General features: G+C 47.9%; 1 protein-coding gene across 1 annotated transcript in view; it reads left to right on the forward strand.

The window, feature by feature from the left end:
• hepacam2 (HEPACAM family member 2) overlaps positions 1–13,104 on the forward strand; it is a 17,561-nt gene extending 4,457 nt beyond the window's left edge. Inside the window, exons 2-9 of the mRNA XM_089023879.1 lie at positions 6,991–7,350; positions 7,433–7,720; positions 9,627–9,926; positions 10,895–11,020; positions 11,105–11,126; positions 11,204–11,238; positions 11,551–11,624; positions 11,700–13,104. Coding sequence (XP_088880005.1) covers positions 6,991–7,350; positions 7,433–7,720; positions 9,627–9,926; positions 10,895–11,020; positions 11,105–11,126; positions 11,204–11,238; positions 11,551–11,624; positions 11,700–11,810 — 1,316 coding nt within the window. The 3' untranslated portion in view covers positions 11,811–13,104. The remainder of the gene's footprint in view (positions 1–6,990; positions 7,351–7,432; positions 7,721–9,626; positions 9,927–10,894; positions 11,021–11,104; positions 11,127–11,203; positions 11,239–11,550; positions 11,625–11,699) is intronic.
• Positions 13,105–14,904: the final 1,800 nt, after the last annotated feature.

Consider the following 14,904-nt stretch of genomic DNA (forward strand, 5'->3'; position numbering starts at 1 on the left):
ATTTATTTGGGCCATTTTGAGGCAAGTGGGAGGCAGAGGAAGAGGCAGGAGGAAGAGGATGAAAAATGGCAACCAGCTCCGGTGAGGAATGAATCAGCTCGTTTCCACAGGCTGATACTATCTTTCCATGGAGTTTGCCTCTCTCTGCTGGCGGCTTTTGGGTGTAAGACATGGTTAAAAAAAACAGTACATCAAAATACATTGACGTGATGGAAAGACGCTACAATGCGTCTTTTTTACGGTGAGGAGGCGGTCCCTTTCTGACGTCACGTACGGACTCGTCACCAACTCAAAATCAAGACTTCCTGAATGTTCAGCGCGAGTCTTAAAACGTAAAATATAGCTATATGCGGTGGAATCTTATTAACATACCCCCAGTAGAAGTCAGTGACGTGCAGTGAGGTTGATGGCTGGTGAGGCACTGACGTCATCACAGTCAGATTTACAAACATGAACTCTACAGAGTAGATTATTCACCATTTGATTGGCAACAGTTAACATGTTTTGTTTAAAATGTCATGTCAGCATTCTTTATATAAATTGTAGCATAGAAAAAAAGAATAAAAAAAAACATTATCGTGTTACCTTTACTTATAAATGAAGTCCATGCGCCGCTCCTTCTGAAGAAAGGCATTGATGCCTTCTTTGTAGAAGCCTTCCTTATCTTTCTTCAGTTTAAAAAGTCTCTCTATTTCTTTCAATTTAGATATGTAATCCTCCAATCTGAAAATAAGGCCAAGCAACACGAAAACAATGACTGGATGGTTGCACTTAACTTCCTAACTGTTTACTGTAGCTTGCTGTCACTAATTCTATTATTCTGCAGCCGAGGAGGTCCAAGAAGAATCTGTGTAATCACCAGCGCCCCCTGTCATGAGGCAGGAGAACTGTGTGCCTCACCTATGCACACAGTTTTGATCAAAATACAATAAAATAAAACTGTAGTACAGTGTTTATAATGTAAAGTGACTCTACATTAAACACCTTCTAAACTGTAGAAATTTAGTTCTGTCACATCACTTGAGGCTTGAGGGCAGGGCACGAGTGACGAAAGGAAAGCGGGGAGGTTGGATCCAAAATACACGGCGAGACAGATTCTCATGAACAAAAGTCTTTACTGAGACACGCATGCAAAGATGACAGCAGGATGAGGTAATAGGTAGTGATAGATAAGGGCAGACCTGACGGCACGGTAGTAGCAATGGTGGCTTTCAGAATACTCCGACGGAGATGGTATTGTGCGATCGGTAAATATAGTCAGAAGGCACAATCAAGGGAATGACAAACAGCTGTGGGAACCCAGGTGCGTGATGATGGGAGGGGCCATCTCCAAGGAGCAGCGGAGGAGGTGACAGGAGGGGCGGGGCGCGCCCAGGACGGCGACGAGATGTGACAGTGCCCCCCCCTCAACGGACGCCTCTTGGCGGCCCACCAGGTTTGGATGGGTGAGCCGCATGGAACGCCCGGATGAGAGACGGGTCGAGGATCCAGGCACGTGGGACCCACTGTCGTTGCTCCGGTCCATAGCCCTCCCAGTCGACCAGGTACTGCACTCATCTGCCCATGCGCCTGGAGTCCAGTATCTCCCGCACGGTGTAGACCGGTCCGTCGGACAACATCCGGGGGGGAGGTGGGGGGTGGGCGTGGGGGCTAAGGAGCTGGTTTCCACTGGCTTGAGGAGGGAAACGTGGAATACGGGGTGGATCCTCATGGTGGGTGGCAGCAGGAGCCTCACCGAGACCGGGCTGAGGATGGCCTCGATGGGGAAGGGACCTGTGAAGCGTGGGCCCAGCTTGGCTGAAGACCCTGCCAGCCGAAGGTCCCTCGTGGACAGCCACACTTCCTGCCCGACCTGGTAGCTGGGTGCCTGTCGCCGATGATGGTCCGCCACCCGCTGGTTCCGGGATGCGGTGCATGTCAGGGCGTCCCTGGTCTCCTTCCAGACTCGGTGGGCCCGTCTGAGGTGATGTTCAATAGACGGGACCTCCACCTGGCCCTCCTGGGTGGGAAACAAGGGCGGCTACAGCCACAGGCGGACATGAATGGGGACCGACCTGTGGCTGTGGAGACCAGGGAGTTGTGGGCGTACTCCACCCAGGGTAGATGTAGGGCCCACGACGCCGGGTTATGGAGGCACACGCACCGGAGGGCCGCCTCCAGGTCCTGGTTCTTCCTCTCCGTCTGTCCGTTGGTCTGGGGATGGTATCCAGACGACAGGCTCGCCGACGCCCCTAGGGACCGGCAGAAACGTTTCCATACCTTGGACACGAACTGCGGTCTCCGGTCCGACACGATGTTCGTCGGAATCCCGTGGAGACGGACGACGTGGTTAACCAGGAGTTGAGCCGTCTCGATGGCGGACGGCAACCTGGTTAACGGGACGAAGTGGGCTGACTTGGAGAATCGGTCCACTATGGTGAGGACGACCGTCTTGCCACGGGAGGGGGGGGGGGAGGCCTGTCACGAAGTCGACAGAGATGTGGGACCAGGGTCTGGACGGCACCGGTAGAGGCTGGAGGAGTCCTGCCGGGGGCTGGTGGGAGGCTTTCCCACGGGAGCAGGTCGGGCAGGCCTTCACGAAGAGGGTGATGTCCCTCCTGAACCCCGGCCACCAGAACCGTTGGGCGATGAGTTGGATCGTCCTGTTGACCCCCGGGTGACAGGCTATCTTGGAGGTGTGCCCCCAGATGAGCACCTCCGTGCGAAGAGGGGGGGGAGGGACGAACAGGCGATCCTTGGGACAGCCCCTGGGGATGGGGATCGTCCCCTGGGCTTGCTGAACTTTCCTCTCAACCTCCCACCTCAGGGCACCCAGGATGCGCTGGGCCGGCAGGATGTTAGTGGTGGTCTCCTCCCTTTCTGCCGGCTCATGGATGCGGGATAGGGCATCAGGCTTGGTGTTCTGTGACCCTGGGCAGTAAGTGAAAGAAAAGTTAAAACGAGTGAGGAAGAGTGACCATCGGGCCTGTCGTGAGTTTAGTCTCTTGGCAGACCGGATGGCCGCCAGGTTTTTATGGTCCGTGTAGATGGTGAAGGGGTGTTTCGCTCCCTCAAGCCAGTGTCTCCATTCCTGCAGGGCCAAGACGACCGCCAGCAGTTCCCGGTTGCCGACGTCATAGTTGGCCTCGGCGGGGCTGAGCCGGCGGGAGAAGAAGGCGCATGGGCGTAGCTTCTGGTCAGTGGGAGAGCGCTGGGACAGGACGGCCCCTACTCCGGACTCGGATGCGTCAACCTCGACCGTGAACGGGAGGTCCGGGTCGGGATGATGCAGAACAGGGGGATTCGTGAAGGCTAGACGGAGGCGGTTGAATGCCCCCTCAGCGTCCGGCGTCCATCTGAAGGGAATCTTGGTGGACGTGAGGTTAGTGAGGGGGAGTGCCTTCTGACTATACCCGTGAATGAAGCGGCGGTAGAAGTTGGCAAACCCCAAAAACCGCTGGAGCTGTTTACGCATCTTCGGGATCGGCCATTCTACCACCGCTTTAGTTTTGGCGGGGTCGGCCGTGAGCTGCCCCTGCTCCACGACGATCCCTAGAAAGGACAGAGAGCGGACATGGAACTCGCACTTCTCTGCCTTCACGTAGAGCCGGTTTTGCAGGAGCCGCGCCAGGACCCGTCGGACGTGTTGCCGGTGTTCTTCTGCAGAATGAGAGAAAATGAGAATGTCATCTAAATACACAAAAACAAAAACGTTGAGGAAGTCCCTGAGCACATCTGTAATCTAATTTTGGTCACTGCCGGGTGTGGTAGACCTGGACCGGCTTCGGGGCTCGTTGAGCCACCGACCGCGCTGCTCCCTCTGTCGCTCCCGAAGACGGTGATCCAGGCCGATGACTATGGCGACCAGGTTGTCGAAGGTAGTGCCAGCGTCGCGGGTAGACAACTCGTCTTTGAGATCGGCGTTCAAACCGCGACGAAACACCCCCCTCAACGCTTGGGCGCTGTAGCCGCTGCCAGCAGCCTGCATGCGGAAGGAGACGGAGTATTCCGCGGCTGAACTGGCCCCTTGGACGCAGTCCAGCAGTCTCCCCTCAGCCTCGAACTCCGTCACCGGATGATGGAAAACCCGGCGTATTTCGGCGACGAAGTCCGGGTACGAGGTGCGCAGCTCCGGTCGGGACCCCCGGACGGCCATCACCCAGGTCTCGGCTTCTCCCGTGAGCAGGCTGGTAATGAAGGCTACCTTCTCTTCATCGCTAACGTAGGCGTATGGATGTTGTTCGAACACGAGCGTGCACTGCATAAGAAACTGAGCGCAGCGCCCGGTTTCGCCTGCGTAGCGTGAGGGAAGAGGTAGCTGTAGCGCGTGCCTACTCACGGGCGGGAAAGACTTGGCTGTGAGGGCGGCAATGCGTGTCTCAGCCACCTCGAAGCGTTGAGCCAGCATGGTGGTAATTTGGCTGACTTCCGCGATGGCACGGGCCAACTGGCTCGAACGCTGCGCTTGCATGGTCAGGGCGGCGAGGAATCTGTCTTCGCCGGCGGGATCCATAGGTGGTCGGAGTATTATGTCACGTCACTTGAGGCTTGGGGGCAGGGCTCGAGTGACGAAAGGAAAGCGGGGAGGTTGGATCCAAAATACATGGCGAGACAGATTCTCACGAACAAAAGTCTTTACTGAGACACACATGCAAAGATGACAGCAGGATGAGGTAATAGGTAGGGATAGATAACGGCAGACCTGACGGCACGGTAGTAGCAATGGTGGCTTTGAGAATACTCCGACAGAGACGGTATTGTGCGATCGGCAAATAGTCAGAAGGCACCACTGCTGTGGACCCTGTGGACCCTGAGGATATGAACCTGGATGGATACCAGTTCTTGCTGAACCACTTTGAAGGATTAATGAAGACTGCAAAAGAGGTACATAGCCGGTGGAGACAATGGATTCCTGAAGATACAGTAGCTGAAATCCTGACAACCTTAAAAGCCCTGGAAATTCAAGCCACCAAGCTTGTCTCCCCCAAGAAGGGGTAAGAAGAGGTCAGGAAGGAACCAATTACGTCCAGCTACCCCGTACCAGCCATCAAGTTGAAGCCAACAACCCTTCCTATGTTCACCGGAATCAAACGTGACATCCACAGGTGGAAAAAGGACTGGGAAGCGCTCCAAAGACAAGGTGAGCGAACCGGTTCTAGGGAAGTGAAAAGGGCCCAATTGCTGGACAGTGTTGAGGACAAGATCAGGAAAGATCTTCATCTTCCGTGTTCTGGAGAATCACTATGGCAACCGGACGTGGAGGAGCTGCAGAGAATACAACCTGTCAAAAGCAACCAGCCACGAAGAGTAGTGGAGCTAATCCAAGTTGCAGAGAAAAGCATTTGCTGCTGTGTTGACAAGGTCCCAAGCTCAGAAACAGTCTCTGGAAAAAGAGTCCAATCCCACCCAAACAGAAAAGAGGAGACCGCCAAGACGGTCAGTTGTTAAAAACCTTTTGGATGTCAAACGGTTCAGTGTGCTGACCAGACTGGTCAAAACAGTTGCAATGGTCAGGAGGGCGGCAAAAAGGTTCTCTGAGCAAGTTCAAGCCTTGGGCGGCCCAAAGTGGGAGGCAGTCTCCTCCAAAGGAGCCATCTCTGTGGAAGAACGGAAAGATGCCCTGCGAGACATTTTTCTTTCAGCACAAGAGGGCGTAAACTTCCCAAATTCAACAACGAACATGCTGGTGGTCTACAAAGACCAGGACTCTGGACTATTAGTCTGTGGTGGCCGCGTGCAGACATTCAAAGACGACCACTGCTGTGTCCCACTCCTACCCCATGATGCCTGGGTGTCTACACTGTCAGCCCGAGCAAATAGTCAGAAGGCACAATCAAGGAAATGACAAACAGCTGTGGGAACCCAGGTGTGTGATGAGGGGCCGTCTCCAGGGAGCAGCGGAGGAGGTGACAGGAGGGGCGGGGCGCGCCCAGGACGGCGATGAGATGTGACAAGTTCATATACTAAACGTGTTTGAACGCTTTAATAGCGATATGCAGAGGGACAGCAATGCGGCCTCACTGCAGAGCAAGCCATCACTGTTAGCATAGTCATTGCGCAATCCATGGTGAGGCTCAGCCAGCTGCTGCCTCACCGCTCGTCTCTGCTTAGTGTTTGATCATTAAATGTGAAAATTCAGCAATTTAGAAAAAAAAATATCCAAAAATGGTGAAGTTAAATGGAAAAAGAACATTAAAGTAAGTACAAATCACTAAATAACTGTATAGTATAATAACTGTATAAGTGTTTAATGTATTTTTTCATTAGATATTTCCATGATGACAGGTGAGGCACAGCCTCACCTGCACGTCACTGGTAGAAGTCATTTGAAGCCATTTTACAAATTATGGACACAACTTGTCCGGAGACGTCGGTTGTCCTTTAATGCTTTGACATGAACAAAGCTACACTCCCTGTTAGCCATTCCGGCACATTTCAATGATGAGATTTGAAATGCAAATTGTCACTTGAAAAATGAGTTCATATTCAGTACTGGAAATGAACATTCCGATGAAGAGATGTATCTCTCAAGATCAATTAATTTTTCCTTTATCTTTATCTTTAACATTAACATTAACATTAACATTAACTTTAACTTTAACTTTTACTTTTTTTTAATTTTAATTTTAATTTTAATTTTAATTTTAATTTTAATTTTTTAGCCATGTATTTTAGTTATTAAGGTAGTTATTTATTTAGAGTTATTGATCTATTTATGTATTTTTATTTGTATATATATACCTATTTATTTATGTATTCATGTATGTATTTATGTATGTATTTATGTATGTATTTATGTATTCATGCATTTATGTATTTTTATGTATTTTGTGTTTATGTATTGAATGTGTTTATGTATTTTGTAATTATATATGTATTTATGTGTATGTATGTATGTATGTATGTACGTGTGTACGTGTCTATGTGTGTGTATTTATTTATTAATTTATTATTATTATTATTTTATTTATTTATTTAAAAACAATTCCTCTTCCTCTTTGCCCCTAACAGATGTCAATGCCAGATTCATCCACGTGCCCTCATCAACGCGCCACGGCATTGAGGGAAAATCCCTCCGCCTCCCGGTGGAGATATACTTCCGTTTGGATGAGGCGGAGATCCAAGGAACCTGGTCCCACACCACCACCAACGGGACCAAGACCACTTTGGTGACCTTTACCAAAGAATTCACCATTACTAACATGATATACCGCGACCATGTCGTTTTTAAAGAGCCCAACATGTCTTTGCTCATACGGACATTAAACCAGCACGATGAAGGCCATTATCACCTCAACCTCAACATCGAGTTTCAAAACAAATCGGGTCGGGTTTTCAAAGAGGAGCACACAGTGCGCGTCACTGTGGACGGTGAGTTTATTTGAGTTTGACGCATTGTAAGTCAGTTAATGCATCAATCTCTAAATATCACACTGTTGTATTTGTTTTTTAGTTCCCGTGTCCATGCCAGTCATCAAAAAAAGGCCATCGGATGCAGTCGTCGAGGACAAAGCCAACGTGACGTGGACGTGTTCGGTGGAAAGAGGAACCAGAGTTGTGTTTCAGTGGTACAGAGACAATGTCCTTCTGGGTGTCAGTGACAGATACCACTTTTCGAAAGACAAGTCCACCCTGCTGATCAGCCCCGTTAAAAAGGAGGACAAGGGAAGTTACCGCTGTGTGGCGAGCAACCCCCTCAGCCAGGAGAGATGCAAAAAGGCCTTGGAGCTCGCCGTTTACTGTGAGTGGGCTTTCTCCTTAACTCATTCGCTGCCATTCCCGAATGTATTCGGGTATTGAAAAATGTGACGTGGAGCGCCATTCCCAAATTTGTGCGTTTTTTTTTTTTTTCATGCTTGGGTGCCGATAAAGCACTGGTCAGACTTCTGGCAATGTTTTTCCCTTCCACGAGGGGACAGGATTTGACTTTTGTCCATGTTAGCACTTTGTTACAGCTTCAACTGCTGTTAAAGCACTATAGAAATATAATAATAATAATAATAATAATAATAATAATAATAATAATAATAATAATAATAAATTACATTTTAAGCGTCTTTCAAAGCTCTCAAGGACACTTTATAGTCACAGACAAGCATAGGTACTATAATAAATAAAATACAATCACAAATAGAATGCAATAAATAAAATACAATTATAAATAGAAACAAGAGAGAGAGAGCTACACAGAAAATGCTATTTTATAGAGGTGGGTTTTGAGATGGGACTTGAAGGTGGGAAGAGAATCGATGTTACAAATGTTGGGAGGAAGTGAGTTTCAAACTTTGGGGGCAGAGCAGCTGAATGGGGGGCACAGAGGTGGAAGGAAGAAGAGTATCTGAGGGAACGAGAGGGAATAGAAATTTGAAGAAGGTCAAATAGGTATGTATAGGTTATGAATAGCTTTAAATGTATAAAGAAGACTTTTAAAATTGATTCTATATTTGACCGGGAGCCAGTGGAGCTCTTGAAGGACAGGGGTGATGTGGTGAAAGGATGAGGTTCTGGTGATGATCCGGGCTGAAGAATTCTGGACGAGTTGAAGTTTGTGGAGAAGTTTCTGAGGGACACCAAAGAGAAGTTAATTGCAATAGTCAATCCGGGAGGTGACAAGACTATGAACGAGGATAGCATGGTGTGAGGAGTGAGAGACGGACGAAGACGATTGATATTGCGTAGGAGGAAGTATGTAGAGTTATTTATATGGGAGTGGAAAGTGTGCTGTCAACAATGACACGTAGGCTTTTCACCTGATGGGAGGGAGAAACGGTCGAATTGTCAATAGTGAGAGAAAAACTGTTCGCTTTGCTCAAGGTGGATTTGTTACCAACGAGGAGAATTTCAGTTTTGTCGCTGTTAAGTTTGAGGAAGTTATGGGTAAACCAGGATTTAATTTCAGAGAGGCAGAGTGAAAGGGAAGACGTTGGAAGAGAGGCGTCGGGTTTGCTGGAGAGATAGAGCTGGGTGTCATCCGCAAAGCAATGAAATTGGATACCAAATTTGCGGAGAATATTGCCAAGGGGAAGAAGGTAGGTGATAAAGAGGAGCTGTCCCAGGACAGAACCTTGGGGCACACCAGAAGATACAGGAGAGGACTGTGAAGTGAAGGAGTTAATTTGTATTTGTATTTTGTATTTGTATTTATGTATGAAGGACACAGAGGGTTGTGTCAGGAAGGGCATCCGACGTAACAGCTGGGCCAAAACAAACACGCGTATCATACCTCTGAAGATGGAGGACACTGATTCGCTGTGGCGACCCCTTGAAGGAAAAAGCCGAAAGGAAAAGAAGAAGATTTGTATTTGTAATATGCATTGTATTCTATTGTATTTTGAACACCTGCCCCAATTTCAAGCTCAGATAACTGCAGACCCATATAACTTAGGAATTAACTCTTTTTTTTTTATGATAGAAGATAGTCTAAGGTTTCTTACGCCGAATTAAATGTCTATGTAGTCCTAAAACTGACTATTCTGTGGGTTCTGTAATTTGAGTGAAAATGACAAAACCCTGGTACTGGAGTGGACACATTTTTGCACATCGTCTGGCGGTGAATGAGTTAAACGGGTCCAATCCAGGCTTTTGAGATGGTTGAATTTTGTGATGTATGACTTTTGTTTTGACCAACCCATTTATATCCTCGCTAGATGGCCCGTATAACTTAGAAGTGAACTCTGACCAAGGCCTCCGCACGGGGGAGGTGTTCACCATCAACCCCGGAGAAGTGGTCGTCTTTGAATGCCGGGCTGAGTCCAACCCACCCAACAGCTACGTGTGGATCTCCAAGTACCGCAACACGACGCGGATCATCACCGAAGGCCCGAGGTTGGAGGTTCTTTCCTACAAACTGGCCCAGGCTGAGGAGTACTTGTGCCGTGCCTTCAACAATGTAACGCAGAAGCAAGACGAGACCCACTTCACCTTGGTGGTCGCCAGATTTGGAATGGGTGGGTGGAAAATGACGCCGATCAATAGGTGTTTCGGGGAATTAGGCGGTCAACATCAGATGAGGTTTTATTACAAGTAGGGCTACAAATTCTGTCCGTGCCAGGGAAGTGAAACCTGATGATGACTACTATGGCTTATGAACAGCACATTTTTATCTCTGTTGCTAGGATCCAATGCCCGGTGTCCGTATTAAAGTTCAGCGTGTGGGAAAGTAAACAGAGCATAACAGCTGTTGTGTTTGTTGACGAGGTTTTATAGCATGAGGAGAGACGGCGTACCGAATGGAACGCCGATATGTTGTCATGGTGATGGAGAGAAAAGGTTTGTAATCAGTAATCAGTATAAGCCATCGCTGATTACTGGTTAGGGTTTAACCCAATGGCGGGTAACAAATCGCTACAAGCCACGTTGACTCCACTTTCTCAGCGGGTTTCAAAACTCTGAAGTACACTTTTGCATCAGGGTGTAGTCCGAAGCATGCTTCTGATTGGCTGCCAGTGCCGAGTATGCAAATTGCCAAACGAACGTTCGTTTGGCATTTTGCGAGAGGATTTAACAAACATTATGTGTCATAATTTTTCGCGTCTTCGAACGTTCGTTTGGCAATTTGCATACTCGGCACCGGCGGCCAATCAGAAGCCTGCTTCGGACTACACCCTGACTCAAAAGTGTACTTCAGAGTTTTGAAATCCGCTGAGAAAGTGGAGTCCTCGGAGTGTTAATTTCTGAATATTTTTAAACTTGAATTTCCTTTTCCTTTATTTTTCATCCATACTTCACAATTACTATGACATTCATTTTAATTCATTATGCCGCGGTGTGTGTATGTCACTTTTTGTTTTGTATACAGCGGTACTCAAACACTAACCCCCCCCCCCCCCCCCCCCCGGTTCCAAAGGACTCCTAATGGAGTCCAAATGCAGTATAAACATGAGTAATTTGTAGTCCCTCCTGTGTTTGTTTTCAGGAAAAGAGAAGCACACCCAGGATAATCACACCCTCTCCCCGCTGGCTGTTATTACTTTGTGTTCTTTGTTCATTATTGGCACCATGCTGCTGGTATTTTTTAGGAAAGCCTGTCATCCAAAAAGAGGTTAGATAGCCTATTATATATTATTTGATATTTTCTCAACCGCATTATGTATTCATTTTTCCCCTCATTTCATCTTATCCGCAGTGCTCATGAGAATTTACAACAGGTAGACATAACTAACTATTCAATGAACTCAAATACATATTTCTATCACCTTTGACTTAGATTAACTTTTTTTTCCAGACCAATCTCTGATCAGAAACGACCACATCGATCTGGTAAGACACCCCTTGTATCATAATTCTGCATGTTTATGTAGTCGTAAAACTCAATATTCCGTGGGTTCTGGAATTCAGGTGACAATGCCAGAAACGCTGGCACTGGAGTGGAGAGATTTTTCTCTGTCTGGCATTGAATGAGTTAATTATGAGTTACACTTTGGGTTATAGCTTCAGTTGTTGTTAAAACACAATATAAATCAATGTATTGTAATATATTGTATTTAATAATTATCTGTTGGTGTCAATGTCAGTGCAAATAATCATTTGCATTCACCTCATGGTCTCATAAAAGAATATATTCATCAACAGGCCATGAGGATGCATCTGAAGACTTTGGCATCTATGAATTTGTCTCCATGCCTGGGAAAATGGAATCTGCACAAGTATGCCCCGCCCCCAGCTTCCACTTTTATTGCAATACCTGTTAAATGGATGTTTTTCTCTCTACTGTCCTGCAGGCATCATGCAGATCTCTGGCTCGACTGGAGTCACTTCAGGATATGCACACCACAATCTACGATGTCATCAGACATGTGCCTGAAACCCCCGGGCAGAGTTTACTCAAATGACTTTTAAGTTCCCGCTTCAAAAAAAGAGAGAGAGAGAGTGTGAGAAAGGATCAATTTTAAAACTTATTCCTTAATTGAAAAAAAAATAGTTTAATGTGGTTTTAAAAGGCAGCGAGTTTTATGAGACTCGTGTTATAAGTATTTTGTTAACTTATGGTAATGAGTGAGAAAAAAATCTGTAAATAGTAAATACTGTACATAGGTGAGAATGAGATTTGTTTTTAATATTCATTTTCTGTTTTCCTGAAGATCTGTTTATAGCTTTTTGAAATCTTGAACCTGTTTTCTATACATGTAGCATTTGTCTGCATGGAGGGAGATAGATGCTTTTTAAATTAATGCACAGTTTGCAATTGCATCTCAGTTTTTTATTTGAATAAGTATGCCGTCTGGTTCACGGCTTTTATTTTTTTTAACAATCGTTCACGCTTAGTCTGGGGGAAAAAATAAAATAAAAACTAATAAAAGATGCTTTAGTATGATGAGCGCACTCCAACAACTTCTTCTGGCACCTTGTTATGAGAAAATGAAAAATGAAATGTTTGTTGTTGGTGTATACATTCCATGAGACAACCAGACTCGCAAAAATATTCATGACGTCACACGATACTTGCTGGGGAGTGTAGGATTATAATTAAATCCTCACTATGGTTGATCAGACCACTAGGTGGCTGGAAGCAGTCCCCCTGTCCTCCACGACCTCGTCAGATATAGCCCGCGCATTTCTGTCGTCCTGGGTCACATGTTTCGGCACGCCATCCGATATCACTTCGGACAGGGGCCCCAGTTTGTGTCCGAGCTCTGGCCGGCCATGGCGCAGTCCTTGAGTGTGCAGGTACACCGCACTATGGCCTACCACCCGCAGGCTAACGGGGTGTGTGAACGTTTCTACCGGTCACTTAAAGCCGTGCTACGGGCCGCGCTATCGGACGGTTCCGTGGGTCCGTCTCAGGTTCCATTCGGCCCCAAAAGAAGACCTTAACGCCGCACCGGCAGAGTTAGTGCTCGACCAGCCGCTCCGCGTCCCTGGTGAATTTCTGCCTGAAGCTTCGGGTACACCTACTTTCCCCTTTCTGCCAGGAGAGCCCCTGACTCCAGCACCACTGCGTCCCCAAAATATTCGTCAAGCCCCCTGCAAAATTTTCACCTTGACCTTCCTTCTGGGTGTTCTTGGGGGGCTGTTGGCGGGCACTAGGGCCAGGCATCTCACCCAGCAGGTGCACGGGAGGGGGCGGGTTTATGTCACATATATTTCACTGAATTTTCTGTTTGAGTTAGATCTACTTGTTAGCCGTTGGAATAAACACGTCTTCACATTCAGTCGTGTGTGCTCTTTCCTCAACGGCTACAATACTGTACATTTCATTTATAAGCGCCTTTCAAAACTGTCAAGGTCACTTTATATTAGGAACGTAGAAAGGGAGGATCATTTTGGCCGAATGCCTACATATACCTAAAAAGAGCTTGCTCGCCTTCATTTGACTGGGAAATATCCTGGAGCCTCATTAACCATGCAGGAACAATAGCTCATTGTGTCTCTCGATTTTATATACCTAAAGTTACAAGGGCATAGGTATAAATACCGTGTCATGGTGCAGTGTCATTCTACGGAAGAGGATTAGGGCCACTGAAGAAAAATATATATAATATGGTTGGCAAAATTCTGACATTATTCTCAGAATTCTGACTTTAAAGTCAGAATTCTGATATTAAAGTCAGAATACGGGTGACCACCTGAATGGCACTTTGGTGTCAGTGAGGTTAGTGAGGGGGAGTGCCTTCTGACTATAACCGCGAATAAAGCGGCGGTAGAAATTGGCAAACCCCAGAAACCGTTGGAGCTGCTTGCGCATCTTCGGGGTTGGCCACTCTACCACCGCTTTGGTTGTGGCGGGATCGGCCCGGAGCTGCCCCTGCTCCACGACGAACCTCAGAAAAGACAGAGAGCGGACATGGAACTCGCACTTCTCTGCTTCACGTACTTCACGTAGAGCCGGTTTTACAGGAGCCGCGCCAGGACCCGTCGGACGTGCTGCCGGTGTTCTTCTGAGAATTTAGAGAAAATGATCTAAATAGACAAACACAAAAACGTTGATCAAGTCCCTGAGCAGATCGTTAATGAGGCTTTGGAATACGGCGGGGGCCTTGGTGAGTCCGAACGGCATCACCAAATATTCAAAATATCCCAAGGGCGTTTTGAATGCGGTTTTCCACTCGTCCCCCTCTCTGATGCGAACCAGGTGATAAGCACTTCGTAGATCTAACTTAGTAAAAATGGTCACCGACTGAAGAGGCGCGAAGGCTGAATCCATGAGGGGGAGAGGGCATTTGTTGCGAATGGTGATGTCGTTCAGACCCCGATAATCGACACACGGACGCAGGGATCTGAAGAAGAACAGATATACAAGAAGAACAGATCTACAAGAACAGATCTAAAGAAGAACCCTGCGCCGAGCGGGGAACGCGAGGGTTGAATAAGTCCCGCCGCAAGGGGAGAGTCTATGTATGTGCTGAGGGCTTCTTGTTCCGGATGTGAGATATGGTAGAGTCTGGAGTCCGGTAGTGGAGCCCCTGGCTGCGGTTCAATAGGGCAGTCATACGGCCGGTGGGGTGGCAGGGATTGCCCGTTGTCCTTGCTGAACGCCTCCCGCAGGTCATGGTAGCAATGTGGGATGCCCTTGAGACAGATCTTCTTGGGCGTGCCACCGCGGGAGGGGTCTCGCCCTGCCGTAGCCGACTGTAGGCAATTGGCATAGCAGTAGGGGCTCGAACCCTGTATGGTGGGACCCTCCCAAGAAATGGAAGGGTCATGAGTGCTGAGCCAGGGGCGGCCCAGCACGAGTGGCACGTTGCGGGAGGGCATAATGAGGAACTGGCGGTGTTCGACATGGTTACCTGATAACCGGAGTTTAAGGGGTGTGGTGATCCGCGTTGCCCGGGCTAACAGTCGGCCGTCAAGGTCCAGGATCTCCCTGGGGATCTCGAGGTCCTCGATGCCGCAACCCAATGCCTCAGCCAGTTGGGGGTCGATAAAGCACCCGTCCGCCCCCGAATCCACTAGTGCCCGTATACCTTGGGAGTTGGACGGTCCAAA

The sequence above is a fragment of the Hippocampus bargibanti genome, linkage group LG20 (assembly GCF_051943395.1).
Source record: "Hippocampus bargibanti isolate YZ-2025 linkage group LG20, ASM5194339v1, whole genome shotgun sequence".
Taxonomy (NCBI): Eukaryota; Metazoa; Chordata; class Actinopteri; order Syngnathiformes; family Syngnathidae; genus Hippocampus; species Hippocampus bargibanti.